General features: G+C 40.5%; 2 protein-coding genes across 3 annotated transcripts; both read right to left on the bottom strand.

The window, feature by feature from the left end:
• Positions 1 to 1,912: 1,912 nt before the first annotated feature.
• Positions 1,913 to 22,740, bottom strand: SLC19A3 (solute carrier family 19 member 3). 2 transcript variants are annotated; one of them, XM_058533139.1, is made up of 7 exons: positions 22,664 to 22,740; positions 19,350 to 19,505; positions 9,920 to 10,071; positions 7,407 to 8,235; positions 5,652 to 5,844; positions 3,808 to 3,949; positions 1,913 to 3,030 (listed from the first exon to the last, which is right to left on the bottom strand). In XM_058533139.1, exons 3-7 carry the CDS (start codon positions 10,067 to 10,069, stop codon positions 2,854 to 2,856), a joined length of 1,491 nt encoding a protein of 496 aa, XP_058389122.1. In that variant the 5' UTR covers positions 10,070 to 10,071; positions 19,350 to 19,505; positions 22,664 to 22,740; the 3' UTR covers positions 1,913 to 2,853. The 2 variants fall into 2 exon arrangements, with proteins under 2 accessions (XP_058389122.1, XP_058389121.1); XM_058533138.1 differs by lacking the exon at positions 19,350 to 19,505.
• A 2,842-nt stretch (positions 22,741 to 25,582) lies between these two features.
• Positions 25,583 to 25,888, bottom strand: LOC131399258 (small cysteine and glycine repeat-containing protein 9-like). The gene has a single exon (XM_058533429.1). It carries the CDS (start codon positions 25,886 to 25,888, stop codon positions 25,583 to 25,585), a length of 306 nt encoding a protein of 101 aa, XP_058389412.1.
• Between the last annotated feature and the right edge of the window lie 382 nt (positions 25,889 to 26,270).

Raw genomic sequence — 26,270 nt, forward strand, 5'->3', positions numbered from 1 at the left:
TCTCCACTTAAATTTTAGAGCCCTTTATTGCTATGTAAAGATTTTCCTCATTTTTTTATCTAGCTAATACTATCACAAGTGAATATATTGATGTACCATAATACATTTTCCCTATCCTCACTTAATGACATTTGAATAGTTTCCAACCTTTTGTTCTTAGAAACAGTACTGTAATGAAAAACTTTTTATACAAGTCAGTTCCCAGCAGGCAAAGATAACAGTAGTGTATATTGCCATCAGAGAAATCTATAGCTGGAAAGATCTATACATTTGTAATTTTGAGAATGTAGAATTTTCCTTGGTAGCAATGAAACTAATTTACACTCCCATCAACAATCCTTGAGACTGCCTGTTGACTCATTCCCAGAGAACAAAGTGTACTGTCACACTTTTGGATTATTTTCTAGATGAACAATGGTATCTCATTGTAGTTTTAATATACATTTCTCTTATGAGTTAATTTAAGCAGTTTTTACATGTCTGAGCCATTTGTATTTCCCTTTCTCTGAATTCTCTGTTCACATCCTTTGCCCATTTTTCTATCAGGTTATTGATCTTTTCCTTATCAATTTGTATTGGTTCTTTATAAATTTGGGAAAGTAGCTTTGATGAGTTGCAATATTTTCCCCAGATTATCATTTGTCTTTTGGTTTTGCTTATAGTGGTTTTTTATTTTTTGCTTGAGGAAGATTCACCCTGAGCTAACATCTGTGCCAATCTTCCTCTATGTTGTATGTGAGCTGCCGCTACAGCATTGCCGCTCATGAGTGGTGTGGATCCGCGCCTGGGAACCGAACCTGGGTTGCTGAAGCAGAGCATGCCGAACTTAACTACTAGACCATGGGGCCGGCCCAACTTATAGTGTTTTTTATTCCATGTATAGTTTAGTTTTATGCTATCAATTCATTTTTTCACAATTTCTAGGTTTTATGTTTCTTTAAAAAGGTTTGTGGTTATAAAATAATTCTTACATGTTTTCTTTTGGTATTTTTGTAGTTTCATATTTTATATTTGCATATTGATTCATATACATTACATATTGATGGAGTTATTCTAGCACTCTTGAGTCCAACTTAATTTTTCCTTTGGAAAAAAATTGTTCCAATCTTATTAAATATTCCATTTTTTTTCGTCTCGTATGAGATGCTATCTTTATCATAGTCCTAAATCCCCTCTGAAATAGGGACTAATTCAGAACTTTCTCTTCTGTCCCATTGGACTGTTTTTTCACACTCCTATGTTATTGAAATCAAAAGTTTAGAGTAGGATTTTATTTTCTGCAAATAATTTAATCTCATTTTTGCACTTAAAATAGCTTCCATCTTTAAAAGTGTTTTCAGGTGTATTCATATATGTCTTACACATTTATTATTAAGTAATTAAATGTAATCTTAGAAATCATATTATTTTTGTGCTACTAGAAACGGGGTATTTTACACCCATGTATCTTCTAAATAGTTATAACATGAAAGCTGTTGGTTTTGATATATTTACTTCCTATAAGACTAACTTGGTTTTTAGTTGAGTCTCTTGGGTATAGGCTTCCAGCCTCAGGAATAGTGATAATTTTGCCTCCTCCTTTCCAATTTCTGACTTCTAATTTTTTTTGCTTGTCTAATTGTGTTGGTTAATGCCTTCAGTACAGCAAGTTAAGTAAGAAGGATAATACTGGTCCTCCTTTCCTTGCTTTTGATGTGTGTAGGAATGTTATTAGTTTTCTCCGCTAAGTGAGTGTGTTGGCTTTTGGGCTGAATTTTATTTTCAGTCCAGTGACTGAATTTTGGGATTTGGAGAAAAATATATTTTAAATACAAATCTTGAATCAGCATTCTTTATTCCCAGTGGCAGACTGCTCAATGCACCCTCTATTGAAGTTTCAAAGGACAGACAAGTGCAGACAATTTTCAGCACAATTCATCAAAAAATTAGAAAGGCTCTTTAATATTTTTACACTCATTATTTTATTTAGCAATCTCTGCCATTTAAAAATTAGGGGTGCCCCCATCAGTGTTTTCTTATTTACAAATACTTCTAGAAACCCCTGGAAATTTCTGTTTCAGTTTTTCTGTTTTAGACAGACACCACACTGACACAGCATTAAAACACCTCCCTGGGGTCATGGTAGAGAGAAAGCTCATTAACTCTAGTAGGGCCACTGGGAATTGACATGAATGTCATTCTGTGGACACACAGGAGTGTCTGAAGCTATCCCTGAGGTAGAGTTTCAACAACACAGCTCAGCTGAGCACAAAATAAAAAATAATCATGAAACAATTAAATGGCAATATTATCAAATAATAGTTGATGCTACGTTATCAGGATTGAAGAGGAGTCCTTAGAAATGGGACCAAAGCTTGTAATTCTCTCAGAGAACCATAAGTGATACAGAAATATACTTAATGGAAGAAGAAGAAAAATGGCGCACATGACAAAAATGCCCCATGCGTTGGCTGTTTTGGTAAGATAAAACAAATATCTAAGCCAAGCAATAGGGTCAGTCCAGTTAGTGTTTCTGCTCACAAACGGGAAACATCAACTCTAGGATGGCTGGAGCTTTCTCCTGTTTTCTTTCCATGCCATTTGCATGTCTTTGCAAGTGATCAGAACCAGAATTTTCCAGTCATTGTTGTTCACTGGGGTCCCCAACATAGGTTGTTTCATCAAGACGATGGGCCCTGTTGACTGCATCCAGTTCAGCTGGGCACATAGATATCTGGTATAAAGCTGACATTTTGTTTTGGTTTTGAAAAGGATCATTGGAAACCACACTTGTGAGGCATGTCAATTTATGGCACTTAGTGGCTTTGTGACCAGCAGAGCCCTCACTCAGAGGCTGTAACGGTTGACATAAGATTAGAGCTTTGTTCCCATGATGACATCCCCTGGTTCCTCTGGGTGTGGTACATATGGATTCTGACTTGTAGCAGAGCTCTGCATCTTCTTTTGGCATTCGGCCGCATAGATAATGTATATGCTTCTCATTAGGAAAATTCCAGCAATGACTGCAAAATAACTCCCATAAACTAAAAACTGGAGAAATATAAATACAATTAATTAGACACATATAAAATCTGTCTGTGTATGGCATTGGTAACACATAGTGATGCTGTTGATTTGCTTGGATTATGGGGTAACTGAGACCCAGGATCTTAATATGGGTGATTTAGATTTGCACAATACTTTCTTCTCCCATCTTAGAAGAACCAGGTATGAAAATGTAAGCAATGCAGTACCTGAAAGTGTGGGCTCTGAAGCCAGGGTTGCTTGGGTTCAGATCCTAGCTAAGGTCACCAATAGTGAAAAAACACCGAATCCCACTGATCTATGTGTCTGTGATTTGAGGGTGGTGCAATGCTATATGTAATGTCTCCAAGAATTAATTTTAGACATTGAGGTTACTTCCTACCTGTCCTATCTCCCCTTTTTTCAGATCCATATGTAAAATGTGAAACTGGACTAATTTTAAGTGCAGTAGGGAAGAGGGAACTGAGTTCTGCAGTTGACTCTCTGTAAACCTTGGAACTGGATGGTGGGAGGAAGAGGAGACATATGGGGGACACAACGACCAGTGTTACCCAATGCCATTTTAGGAGCCAAAGGTAAATGCTGACCTATTGTGATTATTACTCAAAAAATACTTGGCGTGTTATAATAATTAAGGAATTGCTTATTTTAAAATTTGCATAGCTATAGAATTCAAGAAATTTGAATGTTGGCAGTGGTAAGGTTGAAAAAAACCTTTGAGTAATATTACCTACTATATTCCCACCAACTACATGAGAGGAAAACGGAAGTACCGTAGCTCACCTGAATGCTGATTGGCAGGTTGAGCCCTCTCTGATCCACTACGATCACAGTTATAATGGTCTGAATCACCAGGGCGATGAAGGTGTTGATGCCAAACACCAGAGCATAGCGTTCCACGCTCAGATTAACCGCGATCTGAAATCTACCGTTAAACATCGAATAAGTTTTTGAACAAGAACATACATGGGATTCTTATCTTTAAAAGATAGAAACAAAAGAGAAAGCAGTGTCTTGTTAATAGCACCTTTTGTCTAAATCTCCTTTAGGAAGAGCAAAGAAAGCAAGTTAAAAAATATAGTTAAAGGTTGAATTAAAACATAGTTAAAGGAAATATGGCAAAATTCCCCCTATGCAATTTAATGCTTCTAGAAATTAAACCTAAATGTTCTAAATTCTCATATCTTGAGAATATTAGATGCTATCTGACTTTAGATACGATTTTGCAGGGAATTTTTATGAAAATGCAAGAAATACCCAATCCGAGGAATTTTTTGCAGTTATTCATTTTACTGTCAATTATCTGCATTGACAGTTTCAAAATTTGGTAGGTGAATTATTCTTTGGAAGATCTAGACTATGGCTGGTTGTACAGTTGAGTGAATTTGTAATTAATTTATTTTTAATAATTATACAGTTTGAAATCTTATCACAAAACATTTATGAATAACTGGCAATTGTGTTATTTAGAGTTGTTCTTTGCAATTGAGGTAAAAGGCTTTTGGTTCTGAATAATGTTAAAATGAAAAGAAATCATGTCATCCTACTTTAACAAAATCCTAACATTAAAAAAGAAACTCAAGATACATGAGTTTGATTCATTAAACTGACACATTTCCGTGGAAAAAAATTAAACTTGTCAAAAGTTTTCTCTCTCCTTTGTTTCATGATCTTTGCCCAGGGTGCTTATAGTTCTGTGTTTTGTCAACTGCTTATCAAACATTTTTCACATATTAAAAAACAAAACTTGTCAAAATTTTGTCTCTACTTCTTTCACGTGATTTGAAATTTAAATGTTTCTTACCTCTTTTGGTTAATATCAAAGCCATTTCCTATAGTCAGATTTCTATGCACTTATATTTGGAACCAAATGTTTTAACTGTTTTTTCTTTTTTTTGGGAGGAAGATTAGCCCTGAGCTAACATCTGTTGCCAATCCTCTTTTTTTTGTTTTGCTGAGGAAGATTGGCCCTGGGCTAACATCTGTGCCCATCTTCCTGCACTTTATATGGGACGCCGCCACAGCACAGCTTGATAAGCGGTGCACTGGTCCAGGCCCCGGATCCAAATTCGTGAATCCCAGGCCACTGAAGTGGAGCACGTGAACTTAACCACTATGCCACCAGGCCAGCCCCTGTTTTAACTGCTTTTAGAAAATGGTCTCTGGGATTTCCAGTTTCTTGTAACCTTCGCATCTATATTTTTCAGTATCCTACTTTTTATAACTTGTTGAGAATATTTTGTTTCACACAAAAGCATATGCCCAGAATTACTCAAGCAATTAAATGAAATTAAGGATGAAATCTAATCACTCAAAACCAGATTGAACCACCCTTTGTTATGGCAGATTGCTTGAGATAAAAAATCACAACCTGACAACATACCATTACTTTTGATTTATGAACCTACAGAACTTTCTTTCCTTGATGACTAATCTTAGTAAAATTCAGAGGGCAAAGAGTTAAGTGAAAAGATGGCTTAATTTTGTCTAATTTAGTATGAAGTAGTCAACATTTAATATTGCAATTGATTAAAATCTTTCTGAAGTTCTCAAAGACACTACAGGAAAACAGAAAAGAGAATATAGTTTAGTTTTAGGAGTAGAAAGAAACGGTTGGTAATACCTACACTGCTATGGTTATAAGAAGCATATAGCTGGACTTGAATATCAAATAGCCAGCATAGCATGCCCAGATGTTGGCTGTGTAATGCATGAGAAAGAGAGAGCCTGCATTGACAACTGAGAAGATGGCCAGAGCCAACTCTCCCAGAAGGTCCCAGTTGACTTTCACATAACCCACTGCAAAGGCAGCCACAGCCCCTGAAAAAGAAACATTAAGGAAGATGAAACATATTGACTTGGTGCATGGGAAGTATCAACATGCTCTCTTAGAAACTGAAGAAATTCTAAAAGATGAATATATTGCTTTCACAATTTGTGAAAATAGTGTGATCCACTTAAATGTGGATTTATCATTTCTCAACCAGGTTTTCCTTTGGCTTCTCCTTTTACTTCCTATTCTTTCAATCATTTAGTCCTCACACTTTCAAATAGCATCAAATACATGCCAAGCACTGTACAATGGAGAGAGGCCACAAAGGTTCCTAACCACAGCAGAGTGGGGACAAATGATACATAAACTCAATCACTTAATACAACATGTTAAGGGCAGAGATAGAAAAGGAAGAAACAATTGCTCTGGGAGTACACCTGGCTTGTCCAAATTTGCCTTTCTTTAATGTTTTTTTATCATATGTTCTTTTGATGGGTAACGTCAATGATGGGTAACAAATGTATTGCATTAGGTGGTAAGTTTTAGTCTTCATTATTAATCTTTCTTAATCTTAATCTTATCTCTAGTCTCCATCTTAATGTCTTCAAGATCTGGCCTAATTTACTTGAGACTTTTGATGAACAGACTTATATTGATTTACAGAGTTTAAGAGATTGAATAATTGCCAGTAATTAGAGTTACTAATTATAGTTCTCTTTAACAAAATGAAAGACATTTATGTTTCAAATTACTGACATTTGATTAATTAACTTTTCCACATGTGATCTAGGAAAGAACCATTACAACAAAGGAAATAAAACTATTTTTTCCCCCAGAATTTGGAATGTAGGAGAAATAATTTCAATGAACCAATTCCAGCACAGTCTTGGTTTTTAGGAGTTAAAGTGAAGCCTCCCAAAAGGAAGACAATAATAAAACGGATATCACATGAGTTTTCTGAAATTTTTGTAAATGAGGGTGTGGAAATTTCCAACTTCCTAGAAAATATCTTCAAAGTCTCAGTTGAATTTAAGTTTCTACTTACCAGGATATAAATATTTATTGTAGAGTAAACTTCAAAGGCAGATTTCCCTCTCATATTAGAATCCTGACTGTCACATATCTTCCCTCATTTAAATCTCATAAGAAAGCCGCTTGTGAAAATTTTTGGTGTACAGCCTAGAATTGCTAATGGTGGGCTCCAGCTAAGCCTTTATTAACAAAAACTCTTCCAGGGATAACCTGGAAGCCTTAATAGTTCATTTTCTAAAATAACAAAAACTCTTTACTGATATACAAGATGTGTATTTTCCTTTTGATATTAAAAACAATTCTGGTAGAACAGGGGAGATTATTAACACTTTTTCTCATGATGAAATGGAATCTTAGGAATTTGGCTAGAATTTGGATGAGCTCTTGAGTTACCTGTTGTAACTATAATACATTAAATAGAAGTGTCATGGTCCTGTTTTTTTTTTTTTCCCCAGTGCCTTCCATTCCAGAAAAACATTAATATGTCTTCTGAACATAACCAGAAGAACTTTAGCAACTGGAGAAACAATCTTGATGGGGGTAGCCCTTCAAGGAAGATAAATCAATGTTTACTTACCTCCAAAGGTTGCGATAGCTTCTACTGCCCCATTATAGACAGAAGAACTCTGGGATGGTGCCTTGTAATCCCAAAGGAGTTGAACATAGTTCAAAATCTGGTTAAAACCTGCTGTGGAAAAAGCCCACCACAGGGACCAGTAAAAAAGACGCTTTGAGGAGTAGCACTCTTTCAAATCTTGGAACCACTGCACAAAAACTCTCAAAGCTACATTTTTGGGCCTCGGGCTGCTCAACCAGCCATCATCCAGGTTCCTCGACATGGTAGGTATTACTGAAGTGGGTTTCTCCTCTCCGCAGCCTGCTGCTTCACCCTCATGAGGTTCATCCAATGCCGCATTCGTGTACGATGGCTTCTCTACTTCTTTGCTGGGTTTTGCGTGAAAAAACATGCTTTTCTGGGGCATTGGTAGAAAAAGTGAGAAAAGGAAGGCTATGGAGACAGACACCAAGGATATGACGTTGAGGTAGAAGTAGGATAGACTGGCCAGAGATACCAAGAGCTGGGCCAGCACTGAGGCCGCCGTGTAGGCCACCAGCGTGATGCTCCTGCAGTAACCGCTCACTTTCTGATAGTGCTCTGGGCTGACCACGCTGTAAATGTAGGCATAGTAGGCCACCTCGGTGGCGGTGACCATCCCATAGAAGAACTCCACAACTTGCATGGTCTTCACTCCTTGGCCAAACAAGAGCAGCAGCCAGGTAATGATGAAGCTAATCCCTTGTAAGATGATGACCGGCTTGTAGAGGACATAATCGGTGAGGATAAACACGGGGAGCAGCAGCACCAGATAAGAGTATGTCCACACAGGAAAAATCTCATTTGTGATCTGCAAAGTTGAAAAATGGATCGTGTGACCACGAAGCACCAGGAAGTGAGAGGGTTACCTTTCTCTGATACGTACATTACTAAGGTATGTGTGGGTTTCCCAATATCGAATTCTGCATCCAATTGGATAGAATATTCTTCATATTGTGGAAAAGCACAATAGAAAACTGATTTTCAAGGAAACCACTAGGTGAAGAGAGGCCCCTTGCCCCCAACAAAACCAATTTATATACTTAAGTGCATCCCAGTAGATTATATTGGCTTAATGCGCAATCTGAACTATATTAAGTTTAGATATTATGTACATTTGAGTCAATTAGTTAAAAATTATTCAACAGACACTTCCGGGTTTTTAAGGCTCTTAAAAAATACCATTCCCTTCTTGTTCAAAGATTAACATTAGACAAATCCAGAAACATTTATCGTTATCTGATCCATCACTATGTCAAAAATATCAGCACTTCCAAAGTCTGGATGAACACATACATGAGGATAGCAAAGAGTAAATTACCTCGCAGAATTATGGAGTGGGAACAAGTAATGCATTTAATTTCCTTCCTGGCCAGATCTGCTGGGCTCTCAATCTTATTCAATATTGCTTATTCAATTCTGGCCTCAGTTTAATATGGGTCATCCAATGGATTTAGTCAGAAATGCATGAGACTTCAATGTTCATTCATAAAAAGAAAGGACTGAAGAAGTTGTTGGTCTTTGGGGCATGATGGGTCTGTGCCCCTCTGCTTTCTCCAGAAGCCTCCAGCGGGTCCAAAGGTCAACGATGAGGGGAAGTTAGTGATTTGAAAGGCTAGTGCTACTGAGCTGCACTTTTGAGGATGGGGACATTAAGCAGTCCATAGCGTTGGCAGAAGCAGATCCCAGTAGGTTCATTGGCTGATTCTGGACCTAATATGTGTCCTTTGTCTTAATCATGACATGCTTCCATCTGGGAAACTTTGAAACAGAGTTTCGCTAAGTGATGTTACAGCACAGCACAAGCTTGCTTTTCTGTCCTTACCACCTCATCACCAAATAAACCAGCATCAATTAGCCTTCCAGGTAAAGCTTCCCCCTGCAGTGTTTTCATAGCTCTGGCTGGAGATTATAAAACCAGCCCAGGGTAATTCTCCAGCTGGGTCAGTGCATTTTCTTGTTGCATTTGGTCTAAAAAAGCAGTAGATCTTCTAAGTAAGAGAATTTGGCCTTCTGGGGAAGATAAAGCTGAGAGATAAAGCTGCTAACATCTCACCTGCTGGTATACAGTTTTTCAAAACTGAGTAAGTGTTCTAAAGAATGCTACAATTCTTTATCAGATTCTGCTTATACCTCAGCAGCCTGAAAATTTATTAGGACTCAATCCTGTGCCTGGAAGTGATTTTATTTTAGGATTAGTATAATAGAATCAGTGGAGACCTGAAAGGTTCCCATGTAGTAAGACTAATGGTAGAACTCTATAAAAGTTAAAATATTTATTTCACATGTAGTGTGTTTTGGTTTCCCATTTTTGCAAGTGTGAGGAGGAAAGAGTAGTTTGAACAGTTCTATCAAATAACAAATACCATGAAAATGGGATTTATTGAAGTCAGTGTGTTAATCTTATTTCAAGTTGAACGAAACCCTGACTCCATGTCCTTGATCAAGTCCTGTAAAATTAAACCACATCAAGATGCATATGTATATTAACTTACCTCTGCGCTGGTCAGGTTTTTATCTGGTCCAGATAAATAAGGGATAAGGAAGGGTTCTGAGGGTCTCATCATGGAGAAAAATCCAAATAAGCAGAGGATCACGGTGGGATAAATCCAGGAATGGCTCGGTGGAGTTCGGAAACAACCCATGGCTGATCAAACGGAAATAGAGCCAAAATTAACTGACGTTTATTCTTGTCCTTGGATGTAATGAAAAACTGATTATTTCTAAATGTTTTATGAAAGGATAAAGTTTCATCCATCTGCAGCTGAAATGGAGAGGTGAGTGATGAATAACTGCTCTCAAATATCTCTTGGGTGATCAAACCCTCCTTTGTTAAGGAACTTCTTATTCATTATTGCCGGGAGTGGAGTCACACTTCTCTAGTGTTCTCCATCAAAAAACATGATAATGAGTAGCTACTAATAAATGGTAAAGAGTGGGCCAATGAATGTTTGAAAATAAGTATAAAACATTGGCTAGGGAATTATTGGTGTACATGTGTTAGGTAAGTTACTTCTAGGAGGTCAAACCCAAGAGATCATAGATTGAATTGATAAAACCTTCTATTATCTGCCCACTATATTTGCACTGTGACTCTGAATTCTTTAACACACTGACTGGCACGTGTGTATTTACATATCTCTCCATTGGACTATCCCTTGTTTAGTATTGTGCTTAACACATCATAGACATCCAGGATATTTTTATTAGCCATCTCCAATCTGAGAATTTATAATTCTTCAGTTAAAAAAATTAAACTGCATAAAGATCTGACTTGCCATCTTTTCCATATTTCTCCCCTTTTCCAAACTGGTGCTAACTCTATGTTGAGAACAGAAGCCATCCTTCTAGACTGTGATTCCACTTTTCTTTAAGACTGGGCCCATTTCTTCACTAAACCTGCAGTTTCACACCACTCAATGGGGCAGGTAGCTAATTAATAGCTCATACGTTTTTCCTAACCTACAAATGAAATCGCTTGAAATTCAAACTTCAGACCGCAAGTCCAATGGAGGATCTCATTTGCCACTGCACAGAAAAAACCAAACTTAACCAAAAAAAACCCTTTATTTTATGGTGGGTATATTTGAAGCCATCTTGCGTTTTCATGTGGATTACAATGTGCATCAGGAAAATTCACTCTCATTCCTTCACATTTTGGATCTAGATTAACTTTGTAAAGCATATATGTTTTTAGTGGTCTTGGATGTGGTTAAATTCTCTGAGACAATTTATAGGAAAGAAACTAACCTGCTGTGAGTATGATGCTTTTCTGCATTTTATCTCATTAAATTCTCATAATAACTCAAAATATATACTACTTTCCCAAATTCCCAGGTGAGTATATGGAAGATCCAAGATGTCCAACAACTGGCTTCAAACCACATGGTCAAGATTTGAATCCAGGTCTCCCTGACTCCCATCAGAGTCCTTAACCTGCTCCACTCTGCCTCAGTCTGGTGGCCTTTCTTCCTGGGCTGTTGGTATTAACCTAATGTCAACCTCTCCCCATGAGGGAAGAAAGTGTTTTTACCAACACATTCATTCTAAAGATTATGACTTAATACAATACATAGAGCTGCCAGGGGTAATTACAGTTTGAAAGTGGGCCAGAGAGAGGGAAGATGATGTTCACTCAGAAGAGCAAGTCACCAGGGTGGAATTCCAGGTATGCAGCGGGGGTGGGGAACTTTGCTAGGGGCCAGGGAGGCGGGGAGAGCCTACTGGGTCACACCTTGGTCTGCCACCCACTCTACCCTTTCACAAAGTGGCCCCAGACTGCTGCATAGTTCCTCTCTTAAGTTAAATAAGGTGAACACTTTTTCCGTTTATGTCAACAAAACCCTTGACGAACCAGTGCAGAGACAATGGAAATCCGAATTTGGAACTGGATTGCAGCAACTGTGAGCAATGCTGACAATGTGAAAACTTTGCCGAGGGCACGTTGGGTTTGTCCCCCACCTCCTCCCTCAGCCCAGTATGCAAGGATTCATCTTCTTCCTGAGCACTGCTGGAGTTTGCTGGGGCTTTCTTTCCTTGTGAGCAACGTTCTTGTAGAAAAGGCTAGCCTGAGTGGGCAATTACTGAGGATTGGACATCTTTCAAAGGGTGGTCTTAATGGGGTAGCATCTGCTGACTCTACATCTAGAACATTCTCTCTGTCTATGCTCACCACGGATTGCTTGCCAACTCCAAGTCATCATGTTCTCCATGCATCTCAGAGACCTAGGACTATGCCCGCGGTCCATCGCTGCTAAGAGTCCCCTGGATTACTGACTTCTTCATCTCTTAACTGTTCTAATACTGCTGCCCAACTGGATTTAGTTGGGAAGGTCGAGGAGAAATAGATAGTATACGCCCAACTCGAGTGTAAGCAGGAGGGCAGGGTGTTTTGTCTGTTAGCATCACTGCTCTATTCCTGTGCCTAGAAGAGTGCCCGACACACAGTAAGTCTTGTAGAAGGAAGGGGATGAACATCAGACCTCCTCACTGAGAACTAATAAAGCACCGTCTGGGTTTCCTGAGTGCACTTCCTAGCTGCATCAGGTAAAGACCAGGGAGGCCCTCAATTCCCCAAGTGCCCTGTGGTTCAGTTGCTCATCTGTAAAATGGGGTAACAATGCCAACCGCATGTGTGGGCTTTTTGTGAGCATGGAGGGCCTTGATACCTGGAAAAGACTTGGCGCCATGTTGGGCATGGAGTTATGGCTCGAACACATTATTTCTCTTCCCTTTGCTCTCTTCATGTAGGAGGACTCAACCGTTATTCTGGCTTAAGGAGGAGAGAATGAGGGAGGGCATCTGACCTCAGCCGAAAGCAACTGAGAAACATTTGGGGAGCTCATCCCTGCACCCCAGGCCGCTGGGCTTCCTGCCCTCACTTCTTTTTCGAGCTCCCTCCCCACGGAAACAGACACATGCTCCAAAGCTAGCTTTGCCAGAGGAAATGAGAGAAGGCATCTAACCAAACATTAGCAAGAGTCCTTGACCCCAGAAGGACTGGGCAGAGCAGCTGGAGGTTCCTGGTTTAAAGGCAGCAGAGGCTCCCAGATCCTTTTAGAGACCATGTCTCACCTGTTGGCTATTCTTCAGCCTTCAGGGCCACAGCCACTGTCACTGCCTGCTCCCTGCTGGGAGACTTCTGAGACTCCAGCTGCTAACGTCTGACTCCTTTCCTTCACCTTCCCCCAACTCAGGGTCTCATTGTCCAGCACTCGCCCCACTGTGTACCCCTTTCCAACCCTGGCCAGTTAGCCAAGACTGTGTGAACTTGACTCGCACATCAGAATCACCTGCGAGCCTGATAAAAATATAGATTCCTGGACTGCGTCCCTACAGTGTGATTCAGTAGGTCCAGTAAGGCCCAGGAATCCGCATCTATACACTGAGTGATTCAGCCGCAGGAGGCCTAAGGACCACTGTCCCTCATATATCCACTGGGCTGACTGGCTCCATGCCACAGCCTTGGATCTTAACAGGGTGGTGAGGGAGGTGGATGGCAATCATCTAGAGAGCTTTTTCAAAGCTACACGCAGACCTGCAACTCTGAAACTCTCTTCTGGCCCTCTAGGCCCTGGAGAGTTCAGGACAGGTGGAAAAATCCTCAGGTGACTCTGATGTTTCGGATATGCCTCTCACACCCTGCCCAAACCACTAATCCCTTCACAAGCGCACCTCACTCCTTGTTTGTGACCCATTCTGTCCCATCCAGCTTCAATCCTTACCCAGTAGGGGCCCTGGAATGCCTGTGTTTAGCACTGAATAAAATACCCTGGTTCTGGCTCCTTGGGTTATCACAGCACATAGGTATCTGACATCCGCCAGCCCAGCACGACCCTTCACCCACCCTCCGAAGGCAGTGATTATTTTCCTTACAAAAAGTCTGCAACTTACAGAGATAAAAGGATGACAACCTACCAGCTATTTTTCACTTAGCTCCTGCTTTACACCAAGCATTGGACTAGTCGCTTTTTTTTTTTTGTGAGGAAGATCAGCCCTGAGCTAACATTCATGCCAATCCTCCTCTTTTTGCTGAGGAAGACTGGCCCTGTGCTAACATCTATTGCGAATCCTCCATTTTTTCCCCCCTTTTTCTCCCTGAAGCCCCCAGTAGATAGTTGTATGTCATAGTTGCACATCCTTCTAGTTGCTGTATGTGGGACGCCGCCTCAGCATGGCCTGACAAGCGGTGCGTCAGTGCGCGCCTGGGATCCGAACCTGGGCCGCCAGTAGTGGAGCGTGTGCACTTAACCGCTAAGCCACGGGGTCGGCCCCTGGACTAGTTGCTCTTTATAATTATTTGTCTCTAATCCTTAGAACAATCCTAATTATATATATGTTATACATATATTTATATATAATTATATATTTTATATAATATAATAAATAATTGTATAAATACAATAAATATATTTATTACATAAATAATATTGTTATATTAAATAAATAAAATTGTATTATATATTATATTTAATATTACATAATTATATATATATAAAATGTCCCCAATTTCTCAGACATGGGAACTGAACCTCCTCAAAGCTCATGGCGACGCAGCTAAGAAAGGTTACAGCTGAGCTCAAGGTCTGGTCTGTTGGCTTCAAGTTCACATCATCCCTCTACTCTGACAGGTAGCTGCCTCCTACCTCTGTGGCAGCATTCCCACCACCTCAACATTTTCCTCTCCTCATTTTCTTGCCAGCTACCTCCAAAGGCACTGTCAATGTGGGCTCTGGGATTCCCACCGAACAAGCTGGGTACCGCCAAAATCGTTCTCTCCCCTGCTGGAGAAGCCTGTGGCTAATGGTCTCATAATGCGTGGAAATACTGATCACCATCTTTTATTTTTATCTTATCATTGAGGGGATGGTGCTCTTTTCTGTCATTGTGGCCATGACTATGATAGTCAAATTACTTACACAAGTTCTATAATTTTTACATTTGGAAAATAATTTTACTTTTTCTTTGACAATTTTGTCAGGCAGATGGAGGAGATGGTATTGTCCTCATTTTATAGATGGGGAAACTGAGGGCCACATGCAATAAGATTTGTGTGGTTTTCACACTTAACCAATGTCAGAGTCTGGACTTGGACTCGGGTTTTTCTAATTCCAAGTTCAATCATCTTTCCATGCCTCGTTATATCTTCAAAATTCCAATTCTAGTTTATTTTGGAATAGTGTTTTTCAGATTGTGGGTGTCAAAAGAATTTAGTGGGTTGCAAATAGGATTTTTAAACAAACGTTGCAGGAAAAAATATTAAATATCAAAGTACACTGCAGATTAGGGCTGTTTTTTCCTGGACCTTTGTTTGGGTTATCAGTATATAAATATACAAAAATGATCATGCTGTGCATTACATCTTACTGTGGGACACAGTCACTGGGTTAGAAGTTGTAGAGGAAAGAACAGGAGTCATATCTACTCATGTCCCTCGTTCGCATGCCTGTCTGGGAGGACCACAGCCTTCCCAACAAAGCATCATTCTGGGACTGAGTGTTCTTTTGTCACTTTTCAATTTATCATTCCATTTTGACTCCATAATATTATCCTCCTCCTAAAGAGTACTCTAAACTTCCCTTCTTTGAATCTAACTTGAGATCATGAACTGGGTTGATTTTCTGAGTTGACACTTCTGAAAGCAAGATGTTTATCTTTCCCCATTATTTTCTGTGCTTTGCTCTTGTGGCAGTAATTCTCACATATTACTCATATGCTTCATCACCCTTTTTAAAAAGGTACAGGAACATTGTGTGGGCAGTAGGTTAAAGGAAAGAAAAGAAAAAGGACATTCTCCAAAAAAAGTCAGCTATTAGGCTATCATGACTTGAAATCTACAGTGAATGCCAGCAGCAACAAGAAAGGCTGAATGAATCAGCCGCTCCTTCTAGCAGAGACTTGGAGCAGCTAAATCTACCACAGAGCTTACCTTGCTGGGCTGGGGGAGTAGAGGAGCTCTTCAGAGGGAGAGTTCTAGCTTAGCAAAAGCAGATGGAGGAAGTAAGGGCTGAGCATTAGCTTCTGCTCTGAAGGCCCCTGGCAGGTTGAAGTCTCCCTGCTCCACCCCTCTAGCCAATCAGAGAACACCTGCTTCTGACCCAGCTGCACCATCTGTGCACGTGCAGCATATCACATGAGCCCTTGGAGTAAATTGCCACGTGCACCGTTGAGGTTACCAGCCAGCCCGTGTGACCTTGAATGAGTCCCAAAGACCACCAACACCTTTGCATTGGAAGTGACCCACCTTAAATTACTTTAGAAATGGTGTGTTCCTTTCTCTTTTTGGTGATAGGGGAATAATGATTATTTTTTATTAAAATTCATAGCTGTCCCATCAAGGGCCCTTCAGTATTCTACTGCTAAGTCTCCAATTTCTCTCAATCTCTAATTGGGGTTTATTTCTAGAAGGCCACATATTTTTATGGCTGCTTCCCTTTCTTCAGGGTATGTGGGGTGCTGTAGCCTTCTTCAAAAGATCAATCCCCTTGATAGCATATCTATTCTGACTTCATTTTAAGGTGAGCACAGATTTTTCTTCATCTACTAAAAAATTTAAGATTTACTTGTGTTTCGACTATGATCAAGTTGGGCTGGGTATTTAGAATATTTCTACATATATATTTCCACTTGCATAGAATAGGCAACTATTAAAATGAACTGTAAAAATTGGCATATACCAGATGGCTTTCTGGCTCTTGAGTCTTGGGTAGACTTCTTAGCTATGGAGGACCTTAGTTGATCAGATTCATCCACCCACTCCCAGAAGATGGAATTCTGCTCCCACAGCCAAAGCTTTCAGGGCTGTGGGGCTCCCTGAGATAAGGGACAAGATGACCTGGTCAAAGCAAAGATCTTCCCCAAACCTGGTTTTGCAAAGGTTCCCCACAACAGAGAGCCTGGAGGATAAGGGACTGGGTCAATGGAAAGGAACCATTTTATCAAATCTTCTTCCATGCTTGTTTAGAAGATACTTCCAGAATTAACCAAGATGCCAATAATTTAGAAGGAAACTATCTAGAATCCCCAGTCTCCACCCAATTCCTGTCCACCCCTCCCAACTAAACATTCCAGTCATCTCAGAAGGGTGCCTGATAAGACAATCAATGTCAGAGAAGTGGGCTGGCCTAATTTTCACACTATTCCCCAGAACATTTACTGCAGTCAAAACACCTATCTCAAATAACAGAGCACGAGATTGATAATTTAAAATAATCATGAATCTCACAGCCTTTAAATTCTCAAGGACTTGGGCAGCTTGGCAAGAGAGATGACATTTGCAAATAGTTTTACTCCCCAATGCCCAATGCCTTTTTAAATATAGAGTTAAGGGGTCCGGCCCGGTGGCATATCAGTTAAGTTTGTGCCCTCCGCTTCAGCGGCCCGGGGTTCACACGTTCGGATCCCGGGCGTGGACCGATGCACCACTTGTCAAGCCATGCTGTGGCGGTGTCCCACATAAAGTAGAAGAAGATGGGCACGGATGTTAGCCCAGGGCCAATCTTCCTCAGCAAATAGAGGCAGATTGGCAACAGATGTTAGCTCAGGGCTAATCTTCCTCACCAAAAAAAAAAAAAAAAATAGAGTTAAGGTCAGTATTTATTACATTTTCCCAAAAAAGCCCACCTTTCAGGTTTTTAACACTGCCAGAGCCAAGCCCCTCATTCCACAGAAGCAAACCAAAAGTTTGACTACTGAAAACTAAAATATTTGCTTTTAGCTGATATCAGAGTATAATAACTAATTAAGCCTTTTGGTCTACTTACGACTAAAACAGAAGAGAATACAACTTGGAGTAAAACAGCCAAAGAAAGCAAAGAGCTGCAGTCTGCTTAAGGCAAGGCAGGCTGGTGCTGGCAGAAGGCATGGGGAAGAGATTCCAGGGAATTGCTTCATTGTTACACCTCTGTTGCAAAAGCAGGATTGCAGGGTGATTTCGCCAATTTCTAGTGAGCTATTGTATTTCAGCTGTGACTTCATCTTGTTTAAAATGCATTTTACTGATCTCTATCTCACCCCATACACAAAAACTAATTTGACATAAACTCTAGTACCTTAGAGTACCATCTAGAAGAACACAGATCTTTGTGACCTAGGGATTAGCAAATATTTTATCAAAATGACAAATGGACTAAACTTAAAAGGAAAAAATTGACAAATTGGATTTTTTCAAAAAACTGTATCTGCTCATCTAGAGATACCATTAAGAAACTGGAAAAGAAAACCACAGAAAACATTTCACAACCACTAGAATGCCTAAGTACAAAAAGACTAGCATACTAAATGCTGGCAAAGATTTAGAGCAACTAAATTTGTACACATTACTTGTGGGAATGTAAAATGGTACCAAATTTTTTGGAAAACCATTTGGTAATCTATACAAGAAAGTTCACGTACTCATAATAGTGAAAAAATGGGAAGCAACTGAAACGTCCACTAAATGGTGAATGAATAAACAATATTGTATATTTAAGCAACTAATATTGATTCAATCAGCAATAAAAAGGAAGGAACTATTACAAAAACTTGAGTGAATATCAAAAACATTACGCTGTGACGAAGAATTCTGACACAAAACTGTATGATTCCATTAATACATATGAAGTCCTAAAATGAGCAAAACTAATCTATAGTGATAGAAATTGGATCAGTGGTTGCCTGCGATGGGAGACAGGGGATAGACTGACTGCAGTAAAGCACACGGGAACATTCTAGGGTGATGAAATGCTCTATATCTTGATTGTGGCAGTGCTTACAAACTTACATTTGTCAAAACTCATTGACTATACACTTACAATGTACATTTATTATATGTAAACTATATCTCAATAAAGGTGTCTTGGAAAAAAGAAATGAACCGCTGATACACGGAACAAAACAAACGAATCTCAAACATTATGCTTCATAAAAAGAATCCAGACTCATAGAGGCCATCCTATATGATTCCACTGCCGATAGAAATCAGAACAGGGGTCGTCTGCGAGGTGGGGGTGGGTGGGAACCGACTGTAAAGGGGAATGAGGGGAGATTTTGGAGCGATGAAATATTCTATATCTTGACGGGATATAGTTACATGGGTGGATACAATTATAAACACTTAAAATCTATACATTATATTGTATGTTAATTATATCTCAAACTAAAAATTACATCCTTCCTCTCCCTCTCCTACTTCAAAGCATTTTGCTGTGTAGGACTCCCCACAGCCCTGGCTGTTTTCTATTGGTGAAACGACTAAAGCTTTTCCAAATTCCACATGGGGCAAGTCCTCTATGTAATCTGAAAGCAGAACAGCATCTTTGAAATTTGGTCTGTCCTAGAAAATTGAGAATGGAAACAATGCCCATAAATCTTCTTCTTAGGCCAAGAAATTCTGGAAATCTGGCCACATAGAACATTCTTCAAAATAACACAAAGAGAATCAGTTACCTGTTCCTTCCGTGCCCTGAGTTTATTTCTTTCCAGAACCAAGTCCAGTTTCCTGCCTTCAGATGGACCTTCTGCTCCTTCCTGCTGCCAGCTACTGCGAGTCCTGTCGCAATGCCCCTTCTTCTCATTGGAGTCTTGATTCCTCCTCCTTCAGAACTGAGCAGTCAAGAGCAATGGCTTTATACACCAAAGCCCAACCCTCTCTGATTGATTTATACACTGGAACCCACCCTCCTCTGCAGCCACCCCCTTTTGGAATCCCTTTAAAAAAACGGAGAACCAGATTCAGATCTTTCTGAAACACAGATGATTAGGGAGATAAACATCAAAAACACTTCTCCCTGAATGTTCATAGTAAAATAATGTAATTGAGTTTCTCTAGAATTTTGTATTAAGAGACTTAGAATTGCGGAAAACCACAAAGTAGTCCTATTACCTGTCACTCACTCAAAATCCTTTTTGTATCCACTCCCCCAAAAAACCAAAACCCAAGAATCTTTGCTGAAACGAGGGACTTCACAGAACTTTACAAAGTATGAATAAGGCCTAGATATTAAATACGTAGGCCAGAATAGTTCTGCTCTCGGTTAAAACCATTGCAAGAGTAGATACAAGTGATCTTTAAAATACATGCTTCGGATTCCATTTTGTAACATACGGCATCATTCCTTTTTGCTTGCCTGACACATTTGCTGATGAATTAACCATCCTGTTCCAGACTGCCTATTCTCTGAATGTCTATGGTTAGAGCAATCCAGTCTCAGGTGCAGATGGAGAAATATCCCTATCAAAACCATAAAACTGGCGGACAGTTTACAAAGTAACTCAACTGATCATGTGCAGCCATTGAAATGCACCTGGGTAACCGGTCGAATAGAGGGGTTGGGGTGGAGCTGGGGAAAAATTTGTGCTTCAAGGAAAAACTATGCATTATTTGAGATATTTTGAGAAGGGAACTCTCATACACTGCTGGTGGGAGTGCAAACTGGTGCAGCCACTATGGAAAACAGTATGGAGATTCCTCAAAAAATCAAGGAGAGAACTACCATATGATCCAGCTATTCCACTGCTGGGTATTTATCCAAAGAACTTGAAAACACCAATTTGTAAAGGTACATGCACCCCTGTGTTCATTGCAGCGATATTCACAATAGCCAAGACTTGGAAGCAACCTAAGTGCCCATCAAGGGACGAATGGATAAAGAAGCTGTGGTATATATACACAATGGAATACTACTCAGCCATAAGAAACGATGAAATCCAGCCATTTGTGACAACATGGATGGACATTGAGGGTATGATGCAAAGTGAAATAAGTCAGAGGGAGAAGGTCAAATACTGTATGATTTCCTTCATTAAGTAGTAGATAACAACAACAATAAACAAACACATAGAGACAGAGATTGGATTGGTGGTTACCAGAGGGGAAGGGGGGAGGGAGGAGGGTGAAAGGGATAATTTGGTACATGTGTGTGGTGATGGGTTGTAATTAGTATTTTGGTGGTGAACATGATGTAATCTATGCAGAAATAGAAGTATAATGATGTACACCTGAAATTTTTACAATGTTATAAACCAATGTTACTGCAATAAACAAAAAATTAAAAAAAAAAAAAACCTCTGCAAATTGTAGCAACTGATAGCAATGTGTAATAATTCTTGTCTATAGACATGCAAGTAAGTTCTGTCCAGTAAAGGGAACTCTTCCCCTGTCCCCCATGGAAAACCAGTTTTACCTCTATTTCAATATTCCTGATCTATAAATGTACTCATTCTTTGGATTCTCCTTTGATCTGGTTGTAACAGCCTTACCAGTTTCCTCACTAGTGAGTTAACTAAATCTTTAACACATGTTCATTTTTATATTTGCATGAGAGTCACGACTTTATCCTTTTCCGAAAGTTACCTTTACTACTTATCCTTCACCATGCCTCTAGCCTATCCAAATAACCTCCAACTTATTCCTCTGAAGGTAAGTGATTTGGTGACAGTTGTTAAATTACCAAATCAGCTTTAATATCCTGACCTCTCCCTGCAGACCTTCCCAGTCTTAGTTTTTTTTCTCTCCAGGTTTGGGTTTGTGGCGGTAAGTGCGGTCCAGTGGAAAGACCATGACTTCGAAATCTGAAGTTCATGTTCCTCTGGGCCCCACCTCTGTTTGTGGCATGTACTTAACCTCTCCAAGCCTATTCTTAAAATGTGGATAATCATAGCCACGTCCCAAAGTTGTCCCAGGAACTGCTCAATCTGGTTCTTGGCACATATTAGGCACTCAATACAGCTTCCTTCTCATTGCCCTCACACAAGCACACATTGAAAATTCAACCAAATGAACACAGCTGGGCGCTCATAGATCAGAGACAGCAATTTCAGAAAGGTACACACTGGATAATTTCACCTAAACTGCTAATGGGCAGCAGCCCAAATAAATTCATCTTTGAATATTTATGCTTGAATTGCATTTCCCATTACCCAACCTTCAGAAACTGTTATTGGTACATAACCAATAATGACCAAAAGAAACTAGTGTTTTTGTCCATGTCAACTACTGCTAAGACAGTTTGAAGAAAAACCTATTTGGAAGTTACCTTTGTTTTGGTCTATTTAAAATATGTACTTTAATGAAAACACAGCTTTTGACTTAGGAGACACCGATGTGTTCCCACACCTGTCAAGCAAAACACTTACGTGTGAGTATTTTTAGAAAACATTATTTCCTTCACCCTTTTCGAACTTGAAGCACTCTGCAAGCTCCAACCTTTTGCACATTGACAGTAGCAACAATGACTTGACAAATAATTGTTAGACATGTTATTTGATGAATTAGGTATCCTTTCCAATATTATTGTAAGGTATGGTTGTGTTTTCTTTTAGTAGTAATTAGAGTAGTCCCAATGGAGCCCCGGGTCTCTTAACTTTAAAGTCCCCCTTCTTTTCCTCACTAGGACTTTTCGCCATTCCTGCATTGGGATTTGGAATTTTGTTTCTTTTCAAGTAAAATCTGTGAACGCGAGTGTAACCATGGGAGATGCCGGCCCTTTAACAGAATCGTGGTTTTATTTAATCTGCTTTTCCAGATGGCTGAAAGTGAGCCATCCTTGCCAAACCTACTTGGGCGAGTCTCAGCCCCGCAGCCGCCAGCACGAGGAACGGCCTGCCCCCTACCTCGGGCTCCTGGATGTAATCCGGGCCGGTCCCAACCCGCCCGCCGCAGCGCAGGTACGCGCCCCGCCCGCGCTCCCGAAACCGAGGCGTGGGTGGGTGCTGCGGCCAGGGCGTCTCCTCGATAATTCACCTCCCAGAGCTCCTCTTACCTATAGGAGGGGGTTTCTGCTCGCCAGATCGCTCACATGCCGGGATAACACGGCCCAGGGACCGGCAGCCTTTCCTTCGCCCTAATCCAGGCCCTGGAGATAGGGGCGGGGCGGAGCCCGTGGGCCCCGCCCCGATGTTTTGCATATGCTAATTAAGGCTTCTGTAACCTTTAAACTGGACGCCGGAACGCGCGGTCTATGGGCAAACACTGTCAGCTTTGTACCTGGAAGGAACAGCTTAAAGCAATATACTGATACCCCAAAATCAACATAACAAAACGGGATGAACTGAATGCAGTGTCGATCATCTGCTCTACTTATAAATATGTCCTTTCCTATAAGCCCACTTATTTCTCCCAAAAACGTATGAGAGAGGTACAGCTATGATCCCCATTCTGCATATGAAGAAAGTGAGGCAGAAGGAGGTAAGACTAGTAAATAGAGAAGCCTGGATTTTTATGGGGGCATCCTGGCTACAGAGCCAATGTTTATAATCACTACGTATTTTTTTTTTTTTTTTTAAGGTGGTGGGGTGGAGTAGTTTCCTAGCACTTTGAGAGTTTTCTAGTGCAAATACTTCATCTATTAAATACTGTTTATTCAGCAGAGTTAAAAAAAAAAGCAGTATAAAGTTCTTATTGGTTAAAATGCAATTTTTTGTTTATTTGTTGGTGGAAATGGAAACTCTCCCCCAAAATAAACACTGCTTGGTTTCTAAGGGCTACTAGCAGTTAATAAAATTGATTAAAATTCCCCTAGGTGTCTTGGGTCGTTGTCCTATTGATCTGGATTTTCTATTGTCACCCTCCTATGACTTGTGCAAAGCCTGCCTATAAATTACCAAGATGGGTCTCTGGAGTGGGAGCGCCCTGTTCGTTGTGCAACAGAGTGCCCTTGTAAATTGCCAGGCCCTCCCTGAGAACGCTGTGGAATTTTCTTAATGGTTGAGGGTTTCATGATTTCCTCCACACCTCTCACCAAGAAGTGACCTCAGTTTGGACCTTGAAAAGTTTACCTGACATCTCACAGGGATAGTCTAAATTGGAGAGAGATGATGAGGAATTTATTCATTCATAGAAAGGTAAACATATTTGCTGATGAGGTGACATGAGTCCTGGGTTTGGTTCTGAATGATCCAGTGGTGGGAGGGGTGTGGGTGAGGTCACAAATGACAAGAGATGGGCCACGTGTTGGTTATTGTGGACCTGGGTGTTGGTTCTTGGGAATTTATTGTACTATTCTCCACTTTTGTGTATGTTTGGCATTTTCCATAATAAAAAAAGTTTAAAAATCATTTATTCGTTCAGAAGCTATTTATTGAGTATGTACTATGTGCCAGACACTATTCTAGATGCTTGAGATTCGTGAGTGAACAAGAGAGTTAGAAATCTTTGCTTGTAGAATGTACATTCCAGTTGGATGTGGGGTGAGGCAGAGGGAACCCCGTAGGGTAAACATGATAAATTCATGAATTTTATGGTATGTTAGAAAGTGTTAAGGGCAATGGGAAAGAAAAAAAGACAGAGATCAGATGAGGATGTGGAATGATGGAGAACCAGGGTCTGAGCCTCGGGGCACTAATGTTGGGAAAGGTCCTACAGAGGAGGTGGAAAAGGAGCAACAGCAAGGTTGAGGGGGTTATTAGGAAGGAGGAAGGAAAGCCAAGGAGAAAAGTTTATTAGGGAGGAAGGGGTGGCCAGCTGTGTCAAATGCTGCTGGGAGGCCAAATGAAAAACGCTGCAGAAACTGTAGGCCACTCGCTTGGTCGGCTTACCTAGCAAATGAATTGAGGGCCTCTTATGTTGGTACTCAACCATGTGGCTGCAATACAGACACAAAAATCTATGTGAATCATTGACATAGGAGAGGAGAAAAGGTGACCAGGCCAAGGAGATCTGACATAGGAAGCTGTATGGTAGTTGACTCCCTCTGTTTCCCTCTCAGACATCAAAGCGTCAACTCGAAGGCAAAGATTTGTTTATCTTTAGATCTCTAGTGCTTGGCTGAATACCTGGCCTAATATAGCACTCACATATTTGCTGAATGAATGAGTAAAAGACACATAGAGTGACAGAGTGAAGCTATGACCTGCCACATTGGAACTGTCAACACTTATACCCAGAATTTGGTTGCAGACAGATATCACGAGAGCATTTGTAGGAGAGCACAGGAATTTCCTTCAACGACATTGACAAACAAAGGTTGGGGATTTCCCCCCAAATTTCTATCTTTATTGTAAAACTCATTATAGGACATTATAGGACCAATCATCCATTAACTGAAACCTATCCTGGGTCTTTGAATATCACCCTATTTTTTTTTTCTCCCTTGACCTCACTCATGGGAGGGTACATATCTTACAGAACAGAGAGACACATTAGAATAAGAAAATATGTTTTTTATTAAGAACCAGTGACCATTTTTTTTTACAGAGACATAGAAATGGGAAAGAAGTTGGTGAATGTACAATAGAAAAGAACAAAGAGTTCATCATAAGTAATTTTTTCAAGAAAACTAAATATTAGTGATCATGATTTTATTTTATTAAGCTTATAATATAAATAGATTTTTGACATGGGTGGCTGTGTTCCCACCTCCTAAGGTTGATAATATATGGTGGTCCTTTTATCATTCTTCCAAATAGAGACAAGATGACAAAGATGACAGAGAAGAGATAACTCGTTGATGCTAAATTCTGGAAGACACTGCAAGAAGAAATTGATGTCATCATGATACCACACTGAAGGGAAAGAACCAGCCCTGAAACTTCAGAGTACAATGGACAGAATGAGCAGATCCACAACATCAAGGTACATAGGACAGGAGGAAGCAGGCAGGAGGGATGGAGAAAAGTCTTACCAAGTGCTGTGAGCAAAGCCTTCAGCCTCTCTTACCCTAGAGGCAGAGACAACCGGCTGCCTAGTGGCAGCGTTGCTTCTGGCAGCAGCTCTTCTGTTGGCAGCAGCCCTTCTTCTGGCAGCGGCCCTGCCCACAGCCACACGAGCCACAGCCACAGGAGCGGCGGCAGCAGCAGACCACGGGGACACTGCAGCAGCCCCCACAGCAGCCGTAGCAGCAGGGGCAGCAGCTGGTGCAGCAGCCGAGCCGGTAGCTTCTACAGGTGGTGCGGCTGCCGCAGCCACCACCACAGCCACCATAGCCACCACCACAGCCACCACCACAGCCACCACGGCCACCACAGCTTCCACAGCCACAGCACCCCATACTGTCAGTGGAGAGGAGTCAAGTGAAGTGAGGAGGGAGACTCAGGAGGTGAAGGAGGTCTGATGCCCTTTGCTTCAGGGGCCATTATATACCCAATTTGGGGCCTAACCCAGGACATGTGGCCATTTCCTTGTTGTAGTTTCCACCAACTTCCCTGGGAGAATTTCACAAGACCCTGAGTGTATTTCCTCATTGAACACCTCTGACCTCATAGAATTGCTTATTTTAGCATTTACTTCTTCTTCAAGTTGTGCTTCTAATACAACAACATGTTTCTAAAAGGTTTAATCTTATTTTAGTCTAGCAGCCTTCACATGCGAGTCTGACCTGCCTATGAGTCTCATTTGATGAAAGCTCATCTGTTTTCTGAGCATCAGAGTCC

Source organism: Diceros bicornis, chromosome 37 (genome assembly GCF_020826845.1).
Source record: "Diceros bicornis minor isolate mBicDic1 chromosome 37, mDicBic1.mat.cur, whole genome shotgun sequence".
In the NCBI taxonomy this organism is placed as follows: Eukaryota; Metazoa; Chordata; class Mammalia; order Perissodactyla; family Rhinocerotidae; genus Diceros; species Diceros bicornis.